We start from the raw sequence: 21,001 nt of genomic DNA, 5'->3' as shown, positions 1-21,001 counted from the left end.
TTTTTCAGACTCCATCTTTATTTGCTGTAAATATGCAATATGCATTTGCATTTTGAAGCAAAATAATAAACCATTAAAATATCAGAACTAAAATCACTGCGTTTCTGAAGTGACACCATTGTGAAAAGAGTCTTTTGAGTCTTTTGTAATATTTTTTTAGCAGGAAAAATACCATTATGAAATTCACATAACTGTTAACATATAAAACACTCATCAAGAATGCCCACTTTTGTGCAATTTTGTGTTCATTAACAATAAAAACAATATTTCAGAAATTGTACATGCATTTCCTGTTTACTGACACCACGTAGTGGGCATTCACGCTATTGCGTTTCCACTAACCAATGAAATTACAGGTGGGCGTGGCTGAATGTGCAGCCCCGCCCCACATTCATCCCCGCCCAGATCTGCGGGCTGCAGACAGGGGCTTCTCACTGATCCTACTGTTTCCTGCAGTGTCGTTATTCGCCTGCAGGTGGCGCCCGCGCGTCATTTAGAAAACTACAACTGCCAAACATTGAGTAATATGAGCTGAAATGCAGTCAGTTTGCCGGTGTTTAATCATCTCTCGAGTGAATCTTCGCTCTGCTTCATCTTCTTGACTCTGTAATGAGGCTATAGACGATGTTTAACCCGAAATCACACCCTCAGTTCTCCTGAATCCAGCTTGATACCGCGGCTCTGATCGGATGTAAGTCAGCAGTGATTCATTAAGTCTTTCTTTTGTTTTCCGTGTCTCAGCAGAAGTGAACTTCTTTGGTGGAGTTCAAAGAAATGCTGAGTTTAAATCCGCAGAGATTGAGCTCATGAACACACGCTAATGACTGAATAATGACTCCGGTTAATGACTGCAAACATCATTGACTTCACAGTGAACTGCTGAACATCAGCACTTTACTTTATGGAGATTAATAAACTAGCTTCAGCACTGCACTCAGTCCAGTCTCCTTTTTAAGATAGATGTGTTTTTCTATCCAGTCTGATCATCTTTAGATTATAATTCTAGATCAAAATCTTGAAAAATCAAGCCGTATCTGCTCTGAATTGCTGGGGGCGTGTCCGTTTTCGATGAAACCACGCCCACGCTTCAAAGCTGCCGCCCAGGGTTGCCAGGTTTTCTCAACAAAACTAGACCACATATCTACATCTGAACTGAACATATGTCGACAGCCTTTTGTAAAATACACATTTTACATCACTGTATGCATTATTTACTTGAAAGCTCACATTATTATTTGGCTATTGTAAAAAATCCAACCTTAAAGGTCCCTTGAAAAGCTTTGAAATGTGTATGCCCTGCTGAAAAATCCAGCTTAAACCAACCTAGGCTGGTTGGCTGGTTTTAGCTGGTCGACCAGCCTGGTTTTAGAGGAGTTTTGGCCATTTCCAGGCTGGTTTCCAGCCATTTCCAGCCTGGTCTTAGCTGGTCAAAACCATATTAGGCCTACATTTAGTAAACAAAAATGTACGACGGTAGGAAGTGTTGTATTTTCTCACATTTTAGTTAAATGTTTTTAAATAACCAGCCAAATCCAGCTAAAACCAGCTTGATTAGCCTGGTTTAAGCTGGATATAGCTGGTTTTGGCTGGACTCCCAGCTTGGCTAGGCTGGTCAAGCTGGTTTTAGCTGGTCATCTCCCAGCCTGACCAGCTAAGACTGGAAATGGCTGGAAACCAGGCTGGAAGTGGCCAAAACCCCTCTAAAACTAGCCTGGTTGATCAGCTAACCAGCCTGGGCTGGTTTAATCTGGATTTTTCAGCAGGGTGTTTATTAGATGTTTGATGTAATCGCAACTAACACATGAAGAGAGGGTAGGACATAGTGTAGATTCTCACTTTTTTGACAGACGGCTCACCGGTCAGGTATACATCTGCGCTAATATAGTGTAGCATGTTTGAAAAGGTTTAATACAGTTCCTGTGTTCTATTTTGGGCTGTATCTGTGTTTGCAATGTGGGGTTGTAAGGGGCTAGATTTTGGGGGAAAAGCGTGTCTGTGCACTCGAAAGGGAGGGAGGGGTTTTCTGATTGGATGAGACGGGTATGTTATTCTGTGAGTGAACACTGTGGGTTTGGGAGTGAACACAAGGATTAGTTTGTCTGAGCGTGCAAAAGTTGATTAAAAAGACAAGTTGAACTGTATGTATGATCAAATGCACTTAGCTTATCATTTAATATCATTACATTTTTGGTGTCTGCATAATAGTCTATGTTCTTCAAGACCTCTGGTTCTGAAGTCCTAAACCGTAAACAATAATAATTATATAAATATTATATTAAAGATTCAGTTTTAGTCATTTCATATGCTTCTTTTAGTGCAGTTGGTTGCCCAAGCAGCATTTCGGATCTTTATTTAAAGTTTTAAGTGTTTCATCTGATATTTATATATCATAAATAGGATTTTTAAGTGTGCATAGTGCAGTAGAGTAGGCTATTGGAGTATGCTAGCCTACATCTGTTTCTGAACACACCCAAATCCTAAGTGAGCAACCACACGATCATTAAAACACATTCAAGCGTTCTCTACTCAAGTAAATGTTTGCTTTATTTACTTAAATGGCAAAAGTAATCCCCACAAAGCGTTTTAAAAGCTTCTTTAGCTCATTTCAGTCCAAAACCTAAACCATTAGGCCTACATTTAGTAAACAAACCGACGGTAGCGTTGTATTTTCTCACATTTCAGTTAAATATTTTTAACCTTTAAAAAGACCTGTTGAGTCATTTAAGCTGCTGAGGAAAGTTGCAATTGAAATCTGCAGTTTTTATGTATTTTATGTATTAATTTTCAGTTTAGTCGCGCTAGTTTGTCTGAGCGTGCAAAAGTTGATTAAAAAGACAAGTTGAACTGTTAAATGCTTCCTGGCTTCTTCAGTTCGTTACAATATTAAGGTGAAAGTCATCATAGTTTGCGTAAAATAGACCCAGCTCCCATATTTTTTATCGCGCGATAAGAGTCTCGCGTTAAAGCAGATAACGGCCCACAACTAATATATATATATATATATATATATATATATATATATATATATACTCCGTTTCACCACCCTAGCATGTTTTTTATCTTTGGTAGCATGTACATTTAGTAGAGTGAAATATTTCATTTATTCATTCATTTTCTTGTCGGCTTAGTCCCTTTATTAATCTGGGGTCGCCACAGCGGAATGAACCGCCAACTTATCCAGCGAGTTTTTACACAGCGGATGCCCTTCCAGCCGCAACCCATCTCTGGGAAACATCCAATCATACACACTCATACTCATACACTATGGACAATTTAGCCTACCCAATTCACCTGTACCGTATGTCTTGGGGGAAACCGGAGTACCCAGAGGAAACCCACGCGAACGCAGGGAGAACATGCAAACTTCACACAGAAACGCCAACTGAGCTGAGGATCGAACCAGCGACCTTCTTGCTGTGAGGCGAACGTGCTACCCACTGCGCCACTAAAATATTTCAACAACCATATAAATATAATTGATGCAATATCTGCAGGGGTGGAAATCATGCACTTGGCAACCCTGCTGCCACCCTCCAAAGGTTGCTACAACCTGAATGGATCCTCCCTCCAGCTATTGAGCTCTATTATGGGGAGGAGCTATACTCAGTGGCTCGATTGTGTCATCAAGTCTTAATTTAGTTAAATAATACGCTCACATATATCATGTCAATGCAGAGTTTTATTTTGGATGCGATTAATCTTTGCCCAGCCTTATATACAATTCTCAGAAATTATTTTACATGGCCTTTAATGATACGGAAATAAGACCAGCCTATATGTATATAGTGCATGTGTGTGTTTCTCAGCTGAATATGTGGTGTCTCTGTGTGTTTGTGTACTAGTTTAGCTATATTAGTAAGGTCTCAATTGCATTTAATAGTATTTAATGTACTAGTTTCAGTGAGGGTTGATTTAGGGGTTGGGTTAGGGCTAGGGGTAGGCCACAGACACTGTCATTAACCTCATAGAAAAACAAGGAAGTATATTATGTCCTCACTAAAATACTGAAACAAATCTGTGTGTGTATACAGGTTTAGCTATACTTGTGAGGGCTCAGTTGTCGTCACTTATGTAGTGAGATATCAAACTGACCTATTAGTGGACATTTCACTGCTCCTCACTATTTAAATGTGCTTATAAAACAACCAGATGTTTTTATTTGTATCTAATGATGTGTTGGTTTAGGGGTCGGGTTAGGGCTAGGGCTAGGCCATAGACAGTATCATTAACCTGATAGAAAAAAATAGAAGTTTATATAATGTCCTCGGTAAGATAGTGAAACAAACCTCTGTGTGTGTGTGTTTGTTCGTGTGTTTGTGTTTGTGTTTGTGTGTGTGTGTGTTTGTGTGTGTTTGTGTGTGTGTTTGTGTGTGTGTTTGTGTGTGTTTGTGTGTGTGTGTGTGTTTGTGTGTGTGTGTGTGTGTGTGTGTTCATCAGTCAGCTGGTATACTGGGCATCTGTCAGCCGGTATGACTACTCAGTGTGTGTGTCTGCTCACCGTGTGTAATGATGGACGGAAGCAGCCAGAGCGTTTCCAGAACCTCCCGGGAGAATACCCAGGGGAGTCTGAATGGCCTTCTCCCAATCTGGCCTCTCCATCAGCCCGTTCACCACCTACAGCACACGCATACAAACACAGGTTTGTTTTTGTGAATTGTGGGGACACTCCATAGGTTTCTATTGTTTGTTTACTGTACAAACTGTATTGTCTTTCGACCTAAACCCAACCCCAACAGAAAACTGTGCTCATTTTCACTTACACTTTAAGAAAACTAAATACTTAATTAACAAAATAATTCTGCATGATTTTTAAGTCTTTTGAAAAATGCACTTATGCAATGTCCCCGTAAGTCACCTTCTCCTTATAATACCTGCATCATACTCATAGCATTATACAAGATTGTGTCGTCATATGTCACAAACACACACCTCAAAGAGTAGCCCGTCTCCAGACAGGATGATCAGGGCGTCCCACTGCGACAGGTCTGTGCTCCTCACCAGATCTCGGGCGTGATTCTGACGTTCTAAATACAAAACCATCAGTAAACACACTTTATTACTAACACAAAACACCATCCTTATATACACACGCTTCAATATAAACACAAAACTCAATCAGTAAATCACTTAACCCTTGTGTACTGTTTGTATTGACCACACTTTCATTATGTTTGGGGCTATTTTTGCCCCATTGACCTCCATTGTAATGTCATTTGTTGATTGCAAAGCCATTACAGCATATACTCATGCATTCTTGATTGTTGCTGGTTTTCCCTGTTGGGAAGAGATGAAATGTGTTATTTTACACACTTTTGTTTTTAAATTGGTGCAAAAAGAGCCACGAATTTAATGGAAAGGTAGTAAATTTGCCCAGAGTGTATTGTTAAATAAGCATTTTCCCAAAATATGTGTCAAAATAAGATCTGTTACTAATAATCAGTCCATTTGCTGAAACACAGAGAAAGCTGTGGCCAAATTAAGACTCGAAATCAGCCCAGAGTGGATGTAAACATCTCCAACAGCACACAAAAGGGTTAATTAAATCACTTAATAATTAAAAAACGCACTGTATTCAACCATTTCAAAAGCATTTTCATTTAAATTCACATTCACCTCTCAGTCGTATACTCAACAACCACTTGTTTTTCACCATGTGCAACTGACCAAACCTTTAAAATATGGAGCAATGATAGCATAGATTATTTAATACTACATTTAGTGATCTTAAATTCACATATAATTTTCAACTCTTTCCCCCAAGTTTTCCCCAACTAGCTGAAAAAAAAGCCCTGATCAAGAATGCATTGACGTCCTCCTCGGATAGCAAATGCGCTTCATTATTTTCTCTAGTCCATTACACATGACTATTGGATTACAAGAGAAACTCCGATACACCTGCAGAAAGAGAGAGAGCTCTGGATCACTCACATTCATCTCAATGCAGACATACTTTAGCATCATTGAGATATTATGGACCCAATCATGCACCCGGCGCAATAGCGCAACCCTAATTTTCATGTTTTGCGCCACGTTGTTTTAACAGCAAATCCATTTGTGCTACTTTGTGGACTCATGGTTGTGCTGGTCTAGAGAGGAGGTGTGTTAAGGCGCATTGTTGGCGTGATGCTATTTAGAGGAACTGAAATTGACCACACTATTGACTATCTAAAAGCTGCTCTAAAGTCCAGCGCAGAGTGTGCTAGTTAAGCGCCTATGCAAGTCCAGACACTTCCACATTGCTTAATACACACAGGATGTACAGCAATACACAAATATCTTTACTGATGAAAACAAATAAAGGATTAAAATATTACAAAATGTATTATTTACTACATAAATATATAAAAAAACACTGCCTCCATGCCTTCTGCACCTCGGGGGGCTTTTTCAGTTTATTCATGACAGTTTGCATTTGTATAATGTTATTATTATTATCAGTATTATTTACTATACGCATATTTATATTTGTTTTAATTAAACGAGTTTAGATTTGTCTACCTGTGGGATTTTAGAGACATCTGCATCACCATATGAGGCATAAGATCTGGACGTGGGTTTGGATATAACTCAGTTTTTGAACACACTTTGTTATTATTGTTCATTTAGTCATTTGCTGGAGATTAAAACTGAATTTAGAAATAGTTTGAAACAAATGGGGTGTGTACAACACCGGTTCCTTACTCTAAAGTAAAGGAGTAAAGAGTAGAAGAGGCTGAATGGAGGAGGCTCGTTCTTTATCCTTGCACTGCAGATGCTCTGTTGAACTGTTTTCTCGCTAGTGAAGCTTCAGTTTTTCCACTTCCAAAGTCGCTATTGTAAATAGCAAATGCACCATGGCAAGAAGCAACTGACTCCTAAACGGAATGTGACAGGAGACTCTGATTGGTTTAATGCACCAATGCTCAAAACACACCTATAACTCATTAAGAGAATAAGCACAACCCTGTTAGACCATGCGCCGGGGCGTAAACCCTATTTTTCCATCCCTACAATAGCAAAAGTGGATTCAGACACGCCCTTAATGCTTTTGCGTCATGCGTTTTAGACTTTGCACTTGTAAAAATAGAGCCCAAAATGTTTTATCAATGGTTTGAATTAGGGGGTGTATTTAAAAAAAACTGTGGTCAACTTATAACAGAAAATTATTATTTTGCATTGTGCCCATTTTTATTAAACAATACTGAAGTTGTCACATTTATAGATACAATATTTTAGTTTAAGTTTTATTTGTTTTGTTTTGCCCTTTAATTTTAATTCCTTTTATTTAGAAGTTCTAGTTAAAGGTAAAATAAATGGAAAAAATATGCTTTTGAATCTTAGTTTAGATTTTTTTTTTTCAGAACTATTTTTAATATTATTTATTTACATTTTTATGGTTTTAGTGAACCATAATAACCTAATCTCAATTATCATATCAAAGAATTCTCTGAATTTGTGTGTGTGTGTGTGTGTGTGTGTGTGTGTGTGTCTGTGTTTGTTTGTGTGTGTGTGTGTGTGTGTGTGTGTGTGTGTGTGTGTGTGTGTGTGTGTGTGTGTGTGTGTGTGTGTGTTTGTTTGTGTGTGTGTCTGTGTTTGAGGCAGGAGTGAAGATTCATAGTGACTGATTCAGCAGAAATGCTTGAAGTTGAAACCACACACACACACGCAGACACACACACACACACGCACACACACACACACACTCATCAAATTCAGTGTGTATGGAGACAACCAGGACTATTATTGATCTCTCTCTCTCTCTCTCTCTCTCTCTCTCTCTCTCTCCTTCTCACACACACACACACACGTGCACATATCAAATATCTGCTTCATTCACAAGACAGTGACATTAACAGTGTTTGAATGTTTCAGCTGGTTTACGTTCATCTCAACAATCTCAATAATCATCTTTACTCCTTAATAATAGAGCTGTTACTTCTGTGAAACTTAAATTCTATTTCAAATATTTCCTAAATGTTTCCCGGTGATGGGTTGCACCTGGAAGGACATTCGCTGTGTAAAACATATGCTGGATAAGATGGCGGTTCATTCCACTGTGGAGACCCCTGATTAATAAACGGACTAAGCTGAATTTTTTACAGCACTTCCTATTGAAATGTTCATTTTGGAGATAGCCTTAATTCTTTTCATTTTGACTGGAATAAAAATGTATACATATTTAACGGTCAATATTATTTTAATTGGCAGCAGAACAAACCACTGTTGTCCAATGACTCGCCTAATTAACCTAGTTAAATCTTGAAATGTCACTGTAAGCTCAATACTAGTATTTTTCTTAGTAACTAGTAAAACATTATGCACTATCATCATGGCAAAAACTAATGAAACGAGTTATTATTATTACTATTGTTTTAAAATGTGTTAATGTATACAAATTGACAAATAATTAAAATGAAATGTATATTTCTATCATTCAACTGCATATCACTGAGATTTCTGCACTGCTGATGCTCAAACACACGTCTATATCTGCACAAACACGCTGCAGATTGACTGATGTGTGTATAAATAGATCCATCATTCAGCATCCTGCAGTCATACATCACTCAGATACTGTCTGTCTGTCTGAGGTGATTCTGAGTTCATCATCTGACTCTAAAGCGGATCTGTTTGTCTATGAACTAGTGCTGAATGATGCTTAGAAAAAATGCGCTATGTGGCATTGTGAGTGTTGCGGTAAATATATTTCGGTAACACTTTACAGTACTGGACATGTTGTTAATAACAACCATCCTGGATGTACTTTATCCTGCTTATAGCCACTTGTTTCAAAACATAACAATTAGATTCAAAACATTGTTCTGGGTCGTAATCGTATATTTCGTTAATCAAAAGCAAAGCTGACAGAAACTAAAACAGCTCATTATTCAGACATAAGATGGTACCAAACAGTCAAAAAACACAAAGCTGACAGAAATAAAAACAGCTGATGGAGTATACACTAACCTGCGCATTGTTCAGACACAAGATGGAGACAAACAGTCAAAAGATGCAACACTGAGAGAAACTACAACAGCTGATGGAGTATACACTAACCTGCGCATTATTCAGACATAAGATGGCGCCAAACAGTCTAAAACACAAAGCTGACAGAAATGAAAACAGCTGAAGTATACACTAACCTGCGCATTATTCAGACACAAGATGGCGCCAAACAGTCAAAAAACACAAAGCTGACAGAAATAAAAACAGCTGATGGAGTATACACTAACCTGCGCATTGTTCAGACACAAGATGGAGACAAACAGTCAAAAGATGCAACACTGAGAGAAACTACAACAGCTGATGGAGTATACACTAACCTGCGCATTATTCAGACACAAGATGGCGCCAAACAGTCTAAAATACAAAGCTGACAGAAATGAAAACAGCTGATGGAGTATACACTAACCTGCACATTATTCAGACACAAGATGGCGCCAAACAGTCAAAAACACAAAGCTGACAGAAACTAAAACAGCTGATGGAGTATACAATAACCTGTGCATTATTCAGACATAAGATGGTACCAAACAGTCAAAAACACAAAGCTGACAGAACCGAAAACAGCTGATGGAGTATACACTAACCTGCGCATTATTCAGACAACAAGATGGCACCAAACAGTTAAACACAAAGCTGACAGAAATGAAAACTGCTGATGGAGTATACACTAACCTGCACATTATTCAGACACAAGATGGCGCCATTCAGTCTAAAACACAAAGCTGAGAGAAACTACAACAGCTGATGGAGTATACACTAACGTGCACATTGTTCAGACACAAGATGGCACCAAACAGTCAAAAACACAAAGCTGACAGAAACTAAAACAGCTGATGGAGTATACACTAACCTGCGCATTATTCAGACATAAGATAGCGCCAAACAGTCAAAAATGTAAAGCTGACAGAAACGAAAACAGCTGATGGAGTATACACTAACCTGCGCATTGTTCAGACACAAGATGGAGACACACAGTCAAAAGATGCAACACTGAGAGAAACTACAACAGCTGATGGAGTATACACTAACCTGTGCATTATTCAGACACAAGATGGCGCCAAACAGTCTAAAACACAAAGCTGACAGAAACTAAAACAGCTGATGGAGTATACACTAACCTGCGCATTATTCAGACATAAGATGGTACCAAACAGTCAAAAACACAAAGCTGACAGAACCGAATACAGCTGATGGAGTATACACTAACCTGCGCATTATTCAGACACAAGATGGCGCCATTCAGTCTAAAACACAAAGCTGAGAGAAACTACAACAGCTGATGGAGTATACACTAACCTGTGTATTATTCAGACACAAGATGGCGCCATTCAGTCTAAAACACAAAGCTGAGAGAAACTACAACAGCTGATGGAGTATACACTAACCTGCATATTGTTCAGACACAAGATGGCACCAAACAGTCAAAAACACAAAGCTGACAGAAACGGAAACAGCTGATGGAGTATACACTAACCTGCGCATTATTCAGACATAAGATAGCACCAAACAGTCAAAAACACAAAGCTGACAGAAACAAAACCGAAATCTTAAAAATGCAGGTTATGCTCACTCGTGATTGTGTCGTCAATTTGGCAACCTGCGTTTATGACCAACATGTGGAAAAACCCTCTCCAATATTTTGGACTACCTAGAACAGGGTTTTTCAAAGTCTAAGACAGTGGGCCTCCCTTTTCACACAACTTTTTCATTGGCGCCCCCCTCCTCCCAAACACGCACACACACACACACACACACACTGGTCCTGTCCACGTAAATCCTAAACTCAAATACTGATCATCATATCTGCGTCTTTTGGGTTTAAGCCCTGAACTTAAAGGCTTTTGTGGCGAGGGGGCGTGGCCGAGAGCCGTGGGAACGGAGTGAGGCCACCGCGTTAGTGGATACACCTGCGGTGCGCACCTGCCTCGGATCCCACGGAAGGAGCTCTGGATCATAAAAGGAGGAACGAGGGCAGAGGAAGCTGAGAGAGGACCGGGCCCGGACATATTTTACTTTTGCTTTCAGTCCGCTTGTCACTGTTATTAATAAATCATTTAAAAACTGCATCGGTTCTCCGCCTCCTTCTTCCCGGCGGCCAAAGGGCCGTGAACTTCATTACAGCTTTGAATCGGGGGGGGGGGGGGGGGGGGGGGGGGGTCTCAGAAACCGAACCATTGTATTAGCAGGCATAGACCTGTATTGGCGGGCTTGCCAAACAGAAGCAAATTCACAGCTATGCCTTCTGGGTAAAAAATGTTTTCTTATATTTGACGTATTATTTTTTTGCTTTGTTTAATTAAAACGTTTAAATATAATAAAAAATACATATAATAATTAAACTTAACAATTATATTTTTATTATATTATATTTTTTCCCGCGCCTCCCCTGACATGCTCTGGCGCCCCCCAGGGGAGGCGCGCCTCACACTTTGAAAACCCCTGACCTAGAATACCTAGTTCAACCACTACAAAATAGCACTTCAAAATAACATTCCTCTGAAGTGTTGTTTATCTCACCGGTGATGACGAGTGTGTGTGGGATATCCGCCTCTGTGAGCATCCGCTGAACGTGCCCATTGTATTGAGCCATGGCCTGGCCACGCCCACTCTGAGGATTGACCAATACCATCACGCCACACGCACGGCGGACCTCTGAGAACAACACACCTGATGGAGAGAGAGAGAGATAAATATTATTGTTCTGTGTTTCACAATAATTTAAAAAATTAGCACCGTCGCCTCACAGCAAGAAGGTCGCTGGTTTGAGTCCCGACTGAGCCAATTGACATTTCTGTGTGGAGTTTGTATGTTCTCCTCGTGTTGACATGGGTTTGCTCTGGGTGCTCCGGTTTCCCCCACAGTCCAAACACCTACGCTAAAGGGGAATTGATGAAATAAACTGGCCGTAGTATGAATGTGTATGGGTGTTTCCCAGTGCTGGGTTACAGCTGAAGCATACGCTGCATAAAACATATGCTGGAATAGTTGGTGGTTCATTCTGCTGTCGCGTCCCCTGATAAATAAGGGAGATCAGCCGAAGGAATATGAATGAAATGAAAACATAACAAAACTAAAAAAAATAACCGACTACATCAAATAAAGAACATTAAATTATCATTCTTTCATTCATTCATTTTCTTTTTCGACTAAGTCGCTTCATTAATCTGGGGTCGCCACAGCGGAATGAACCGCCAACTTATCCAGCATATGTTTTGCACATAGGATGCCCTTCCAGGTGCAACCAAGTACTGGGAAACATCCATACACTCTCATTCACACACATACACTAGGGACAATTTTAGCTTACCCAATTCATCTGCACCTCATGTCTTTAGACTTGTGGGAGAAAACCGGAGCACCCGGAGGAAACCCATGCGAACACGGAGAGAACAACCAAACTCCACACACAATTGCCAATTGACCCATCTGATGTTCGAACCAGCGACCTTCTTTCTGTGAGGTGACAGCTCTACCTACTGCACCCCCACGTCACCCATTAATTCAAATATCCGTAAATTATAATAAGTAAAATAATTAACATACAGTGCATCCTATTAATATGTAAACACCAAAATAAAATCAAGAAATCTAAAATGCATTTATAGTAAATATATCAAATTTAACTTACAATAATGAAAATAATCATAAATCTCTTGCCTTTTTATTAATCTAAATAACAAAGGTGGTGCCTTTATATATATATATGTATATGCGATATGGCTGTATATCGGCACTGGTGGGAGGTGTGCGTTGGCCTTAGTGCCCCCACCAGTGCTGATATACAGCCATATCGCACTGCTACGAGTGTGATATTGCGTTTATACAACAGTTTGACGGTATAATTGTGTATATAAAAACAAAATCAAACATGGAGAGTCAAATCATAAGCTGACAGTTAAACCGCTGAGCGTGCATCTTTTAAACTTTAGAACTGTAGTGTCTGCTTTTTGCTGGCTGTATGTGGGCGGAGTAATACACAAAGGGTAAAGAGGCTGTAGGAGTTCTGATATTGCAGAATATCGCACACATGGCTATCAGCCAATCAGATTTGAAAGCCAGACAGAACTGTTGTATATATATATATATATATATATATATATATATATATATATATATATATATATATATATATATATATATATTTATATATATATATATATTTATATATACTCGTTCAACTGCTCGTTAACACAAATTTCTAATCAGCCAATCACATGGCAGCAACTCAGCACATTTAGGCATGTAGACATGATCAAGACGATCTGCTGCAGTTCAAACCGAGCAACAGAAAGAGGAAGAAAGGGGATTTAAGTGACTTTGAACGTGGCATGGTTGTTGGTGCCAGGCGGGCTGGTCTGAGTATTTCAGAAACTGCTGATCTACTGTGATTTTTCACACACAACAATCTCTAGGGTTTACAGAGAATGACCTGACAAAAGAGAAAATATCCAATGAGCGGCAGTTCTGTGGGCGCAAATGCCTTGTTGATGCCAGAGGGCAGAGGAGAATGGCCAGACTGGTTCCAGCTGATAGAAAGGCAACAGTAACTCAAATAAGCACTCGCTACAACAGAGGTCTGCAGAAGAGCATCTCTGAACACACAACACGTCCAACCTTAAGGCAGATGGGCTACAGCAGCAGAAGACCACACCGGGTGCCGCTCCTGTCAGCTAAGAACAGGAAACTGAGGCTACAATTCACACAGACTCACCAAAACTGGACAATAGAAGATTGGAGAAACGTTGCCTGCTCTGATGAGTCTCCATTTCTGCTGCCAAATTCGGATGGTCGGGTCAGAATTTGGCATCAACAACATGAAAGCATGGATCCATCCTGCCTTGTATCCACAGTTCAGTCTGGTGGTGCTGGTGTAATACTGTGGGGGAATTTTTCTTGCCACACTTTGGGCCCATCAGTACTAATTGAGCATCATGTCAACACCACAGCCTTCTTGAGTATATATTGATGATGTTTTAAAATACAGAAAAGAAAGTGAAGTGATAGTGTAATAATAATCTCTTCAGAGCAGTATTTTTATTTCACGGTAATTTTTAGATGTTTTATTTCATTTGTATTTTCTTTTAAAAGTACTTTATTGCATTGCATTTATTTATTAATAATAATTAATTATTTTGTATATTTAATTGACTTAATAATTTTTACTGAATTAAATATACACTACGTTTAATCTTTTCTTTGGGCTTTTATTTTGAATTAAGAGTTCAGCATACTTGTGATTTTCTGCTGGCTCGTCCAGCTGCCTGCTTTGTTTTTGCCATCTGTGCTGCTGAAGGTTTAATGTAGTGTTAAAACATCATTTTTACTTCTGTTTCGGAGGTTTTTTATGTTTGACAAGCATTGTGAGAGAGTGTGTCCTCAGGCAGACTCACAGCACTAGCAGATGGCAGCGCTAATGTTGACGCTAGCTAAAACAAACAAAGGTTTGTCTCGCCACTACTAACAAATCTTACATCCACAATATTCTGCCAACATTAGTTTTAGGTTGCAAAAATAAAATCTAGGGCCGCACGATGGCTCAGTGGTTTGCACTGTCGCCTTACAGCAAGAAGGTCGCTGAATCGATCCTCAGCGTAGTCGGTTGTCATTTCTGTATGGAGTTTGCATGTTCTCCCCGTGTAGGTGTGGGTTTCCTCCGGGTGCTCCGGTTTCTCCCACAGTCCAAACACATGTGCTATAGGTGAATTGAATGAACTAAATTGGCAGTAGCGTATATGCGAGTGTGTATGGGTGTTTTCCAGTGCAGGATGGCAGCTGGAAGGGCATCCGCTGCATAAAACATATGCTGGAATAGTTGGCGGTTCATTTCACTGTGGTGACCTCTGAAATAGAGACTAAGCCGAAGAAAAAAATAATTGTATGTGCATATGGATGTTTTCAGTTTTGGGGGTAATTCATTGGTCGAGATCACCAGCGATCTAGTCTGGGCAGATCTACACTACTGCCACTGATATGAACTACAACTCCCAGAAGTCATTGCTCCAATCACTCCTGCCACAGCTGACAGTCATCCACACACACATGCAGCTGAAGTTCATCAGTGAATGATTACATGGACTATATATATATATATATATATATATATATATATATATATATATATATATATATATATATATATATATATTAGGGATGTAACGGTATCAGAATTTCACGGTACGGTAATACCTCGGTATGAATGTCACGGTACGGTATTTATTGAATCATTTACAGGAAAAAAAAAACTTTTGAAAATACTCCAAAAAAAGTGCCAAAAGTGTCAATGACATACAAATTAGCCATCTATCTGTTAGCTTTGAAACAGGAACTTCAATTTTAATAACAAAAAATTATTAAACCATGTAAAAAAATAAAGTTTCAATTTAGTATTGTTGAAAACTCATCACATTCAACATTTAATCACTCACTTAGATAGAGATGGGTTTAAAGGAAAATGATCATATAACTATAATCTGGTAAAAGCTGGTATCTCTGGGTATTTACAATGTCCCCTGCAACAGAAAAAACCCCTCTCATTTGGGACTGAGGATTCTGGGACAAGAGAGATATGACTTGGCCCATGTTGACAGCAGTGGGTAACGTTGTGCATTGTCTTTCCCCCACTTGAGAGGACAAACCATGAGTGAGATAGAGGTCTCTTTGCGGTACAAGTCAATGTCTGCATCAATCTGAACAGTGTGCTGTGTTTCTGCAGTCCCCATGACTGTTATTAGTCGTATTCCCCAACTTGCAGGCACGTGCACACACAGGGCTCAACCTGTGCAGTGCACATGCCCTTTTTAGTCTTGGATAGAAAATGCCCTTCCAAAACGATCAAAAGTGCCCCCGCGACGCGACACAACCTCCATCCAATCCAGCCCTTCAGTAGGCGCGCGACAACACCTCTCTTGAGTATGCGCGCTCAACCCCTCCTCGGCGCTTTACAATACGCGCGCCACAACACAGCTGATCAGAACGCGCGCGGCGACAACACCCGCTTTAGGTTCGATCATTTCCATCTTTTTTTCATCTCCGCTACTAGCAGCACACTCCATTTCCGCATTACTGGATCTGTAGCGACAACAGACCGCAAAGGATTATGGCCACGCCGGGGCTGATGGGAAATGAAGTTTCAGCTACCTCCCGTTCGCTTCATTCGCCTGAGCAAATTTTCTCAGAAGACCTATAGTTTTACCGAGTCATGCGACTTCGGTAATATCGAAAAAATTTAATATTGCGGTATGACGGTATTTACAATACCGTTACATCCCTAATATATATATATATATATATATATATATACACCTCCCATCCTCGCACACATTGCTGAGTCTTGTGAGCATTTTTGAAGCGTTATTACCGTGTCTTGCTTTGTTTATTATTTATGATGTTCTGTCCTGAACATTCGCCTGCATTCTGACTATACTCTTGGATTACCCTTATGCTCCTGCCTGTTCTTGTATTGACCTTGCCCTAATAATATTTGAGTTTGAGATGTAAAACCTAAAAATAATGTTTGTTATTTTTTGGTCCTTTTAAAAAAATGAACCAAAAAGGAACCAAAGACTAACATTAGGGGAACGTTATGTGTTTTCTGAGTCTGAATTCTGACGGTTTTGCTTCCTAGAGACACACAGATGCAGGTTTATTGAGCTCTGACAGTGTTTATTTCTGTTCCAGCAGTGTTGGCGGCTCTGTGTTTCTCCGGGATGTGTGTCTGAAGCGGCTGGTTCATCAGAACAGACGGGTTTTACACGCAGATCAGATGTAAGCTATTTTAGGATGAAGAGCATCTCCACAGGTTTGCTTCACACTCGTCTACTTCACACCAGAAACTGAGCCAAACAGTCACACGCTAATTCATTTTCAAATCAACTGAAGGGATGCTCGGATATACATTTGAAACCAGAAGTTTCCATACACTGTATAAAAAGGCACATTACCATTTTTAAAAAGTCAGATGTTATTGTGACTAAACTAAACTCTCTTTTAGGTAAGTTAGGATTATCAAATTTGCTTCTGTTCTGCTTAATAGCAGAATAATGAGAGAAATATGTTTAGAGAAATTGTTATAACTTTTCTTGTAACTCAAGTTTACATTCAATAAGATCAATATGTCTATGATAAAGCTCAGATGATGATGTCAAGGTTTTGGAAGATTCTGATTGGCTAATGGACAACATTTGAGTTAATTGGAGGCACAACTGTAGAATAGTATTTAGGGAAAATCTCAAACACACTGCTTCCCTGTGTGACAACATGGGGAAATCAACAAGCCAGAATCAACAACAAAGCCAGATTACAATTTGCTAAATTACACGGGAAAAAGGCTAATGTTTGGAGACATGTCCTGTGGTCTGATGGAGCTAAGATTGAACTGTTTGGCCATAATGACCAGAGTTACATTTTGGAGGACAAAGGGGAAATCTTACAAGCCTAAGAACACCATCCCAACTGTGAAGTATGGGGGGCAGCATCATGTTGTGGGGCTGTTTTGCTGCAGGAGGGACTGGTCCACTTCACAGCATAGACGGCATCATGAAGAAAGAACATGAAGTAGAAATACTGAAGCAACATCTCAAGACATCAGCCAGGAAATTAAAACTTGGCCACAAATGGGTCTTCCAAACAGACCATGACCCTGAGCATACTGCCAAATTAGTTCAAATGTGCTTTAAGGACAACAGAGTGAATGTTTTGGAGTGGCCATCACAAAGCCCTGATCTCAATCCTATAGAAAATTTGTGGGCAGAGTTGAAAAAGCTTGTGCCTACAAATCTGACTCACACCAATTCTGTGAGGAGGAATGGGCCAAAATTCCTTCAAACTATTGTGAGACGCTTGTGGAAGGATACTCAAAACATTTGACCAAAGTTGAACAGTTTAAAAGCAAAGCTAAAAAATACCAAGGAAATGAATGTAAAATTTCGACTGTCTAGAAATTAACTCTCTCATTATTCTGGCATTTAGCAAATGTAAATCATTTAGATCCTAACGGACCTAAAACAGTAAACGTTTGGTATGATTCACCATCAGACATTTAAAAAAAAAAAAAGGTTATGAGTGTATAGAGTGTATGTACACTTCTGGTTTCAACTGTAAGTAAACATCACAACCATAATTTTGACACCCCTAGTAACCAGTAATGATGCAGCACATAAAAAATCTATCGAAGTAAAAGTATTAAACTCATTGACAATGTGTACTGAAGTAAAAGTGGAAGTAGTAGAAAAAAAAAACAATCCTCCAGTAGAGAACAGATACCGCCTTTCAGTACTTTAAGTACAGTAGTGTAGTAGTTCTACTTTGTTACTATACATCTCCGAATATAATGTTATTTACTATAAAACAATGCAAATAGCATGGAGGGAATTTGAAATGTGACCTTTCTGGATGAAGGAAATCTGTGGCAATCAAAAAAATGGCAACTTTCCTCCTAAATTTTGAGCTATTTTCTTAATTTAGTGTTAAATTCAGTGAATGCAGAGAATCTCATTTGCATTTAAAGGAACAGCGTGTTTTTGCACACGCCCGAACAGCGGCAAATTTGACTAGATATAATTGACATCAGGCTGTGCAATCTGGACAAGTCACCAATCGGAGCGAAGATCGGCGGGAGAAACATCAACAACCTTTGTTATGCCGATGATACGACCCTGATTGCAGAAAGTGAAAAGGACCTCGAATATCTGGTAAGAAGAGTGAAAGAAGACCGTGAACACATGGGACTGTACCTCAACATCAAGAACAAAGGTAATGACAACAGCAAGCAATGGTACAGTCCACATAACAATTGACAATGAGGAAATCGAATCAGTCCAAGACTTCATCTTCCTTGGATCCAAGACCGACCACAATGGCGAGTCAATGGCGGCCGGAGATCAGACGAAGAATCGCACTTGGCCGCAGTGCAATGCAAGGAATAGAGAAGGTATGGAAAAGCAAGGACATCAGCATCGTTTCCCAATCTCCAGAAGGAAGATCGATACTTTCGAATTGTGGTGCTGGAGGCGAATGATGCGCATACCATGGACGGCGACGATCACAAACAAAACAATCGTGGAGCATGTCAAAAAAATGTATCGCTAGAGGGCGAAATCACCAAGCAGCGGCTCTTGTTCTTTGGTCATATCATGTGAGCCAACTCCATGGAAACAGTTTTAATGCTCGGTGCAGTCAGTGGATCGAGAAGAAGAGGGCGTCAGAGAACACGATGGCTGGACACAATCAAGACTGACACGAACTTGAATATGAAACCACTGAAAGAAGCAGTCAAAAAATAGGAAAGCGTGGCAAATCACAATCCATAAAGTGGCCAATCGTCAGTATTGACTGATTGGCTAATCATCATCATAATCAGAGCTTTACATTAACACCTGCCAAATGCGGGTAGATTTCGGCGGTGGCGGGTAAGACAGACACTCGCACTAGCCACTTTGGCTGGTTAAAAATAATTTTCCCAGATAGTAATTGTTAAAAGCAGGGTTCGACAATTAGGATAGTCCAATATGCATGCACAGGCGATCGAGAAGCAACATGACTGACAAAAATAATTGCGTTCGCAACTTCGCATCAGCAAACCAGGTGAATACTGAATAAGAGGATAATCATTCGCGCTAACAGCTGAGGTGATGCGCGCGACTGTTTATAACGCGTGCGCGCTCCCGTTTCCTTTTGTGAAGCAACTGTGTCTAGAAACTCAACTGATGCGATCGATTCTCTTTCAAATAGACTGAACAAAAAGGAAGGAACATGCACCCACAGTCTTGCTGCTTTCAAGAGTTCCAGAGTTGACTTATTGTAAGCAGCGCCAGTTGCTTTCGGTTTAACCATTCTTTGAAAAGATAATTTATGGGTCTATCATTAACCATGCGTGTGTGTGTGATCGTCCTTTCATCATCACACAGTATGTTTTTTACCTGCTTTCGTTTGGATTAATATGGTTTAATTATTATTTTTTTACAATAACATTGCTTTAATGGGAGAATTACTCCCCATTTATGTGTAGTTAACTGGTGATCTGGGACCTTTAGCCAGGACATATGACTGTGCATATGTTTTGTTAAATAAAAACTTTAGTATTCAGCTATATTTAGCATGTTTTCACACATTTAAAATTTGTGGCTAAGAAATAATTAACTGTTTATTTATGGTGTGGTCAGAGATAAATTGGGTAAATCCTTCATTTTGGGCTCTGAAAATTATGAAAACTAATTGTAATAAATGAAACCCTGACCCATTTGCTCGTGATTATTGAGCAAGCTCATATATGACACACAAAAAGTGAACTGAAAGAGGAGGCATGTAGAGATAACGGAAACTCATAATCAAGTAATTTTAGCATGTCAAAGTCATATTTATGTGTATAAAATATATTTTCCCAAAAATAAAATTGTGGCTAGTGAAAATGGTGAGTGGCTAGTAATGCTGGAAAACTACTAGCCAGAGTGGCTGGTGGTCAAAAAAGTTAATGTTAAGCCCTGATCATAATAAATGACCAGTGTCATATTTTAAGCTAAAATTTTTTACAGACGCAGTCTGGAGATTTGACATCTTGTGGAAAAATCATATCATGTGCACTTTAAACACGTAGTAAAGTCAGTGTGACTGCTGACGCACTGTATTAGGGAGTTATCAGTGGAGCGAAACGTTCACCATCAGCAGGAGCAGGTTGTTGTCTCTGTTACCCAGAGTGCACTGAGGCGAAGGGCCATAATGAGCTGCTGCTCGCGGATCAATGACAGCCTTCAGAGTCCACCCAACAACAGCTTTCTGTCAGCAGAAACACTGAGGAAACCCGCTGCGCTGCTAACACTAGCGGCTGATTAGCATTCGCTCGCTGACGGACGCTAATTAGCACTGGAGTCTGTGACGGCTTCATTAACACACACTACACAAACAACCTGCTGCCTTCCTTCTGACAGAACTCAGCTGCTAACCGGATGAATTAAACATTCGCAAAGTGTCAAGACACGATCTGGCATTTATATTTGAAACTCTCGGCATTTGGCGATGCAGT

General features: G+C 39.7%; 1 protein-coding gene and 1 long non-coding RNA gene across 3 annotated transcripts in view; one reads left to right on the top strand and one right to left on the bottom strand.

The window, feature by feature from the left end:
- Positions 1–21,001, bottom strand: part of sphk1 (sphingosine kinase 1) — a 58,730-nt gene that overhangs the window by 8,650 nt on the left and 29,079 nt on the right. The window contains exons 2-4 of the mRNA XM_073944041.1: positions 11,503–11,652; positions 4,930–5,024; positions 4,499–4,614 (exon numbers count right to left, since the gene is read on the bottom strand). Coding sequence (XP_073800142.1) covers positions 4,499–4,614; positions 4,930–5,024; positions 11,503–11,652 — 361 coding nt within the window. The remainder of the gene's footprint in view (positions 1–4,498; positions 4,615–4,929; positions 5,025–11,502; positions 11,653–21,001) is intronic.
- On the top strand, positions 404–18,024 carry LOC141381126 (uncharacterized). Of its 2 annotated transcripts, none has more exons than XR_012400796.1 (3): positions 404–691; positions 4,438–4,639; positions 16,666–18,024. It is a non-coding gene; the product is annotated as an uncharacterized lncRNA (long non-coding RNA). The 2 variants fall into 2 exon arrangements; XR_012400797.1 differs by having other exon boundaries at positions 16,663–18,016.

The sequence above is a fragment of the Danio rerio genome, chromosome 3, assembly GCF_049306965.1.
Source record: "Danio rerio strain Tuebingen ecotype United States chromosome 3, GRCz12tu, whole genome shotgun sequence".
In the NCBI taxonomy this organism is placed as follows: Eukaryota; Metazoa; Chordata; class Actinopteri; order Cypriniformes; family Danionidae; genus Danio; species Danio rerio.
The sequence above is the reverse complement of the archived record's forward strand: the minus strand, read 5'-3'. Positions and strand labels throughout refer to the sequence as shown.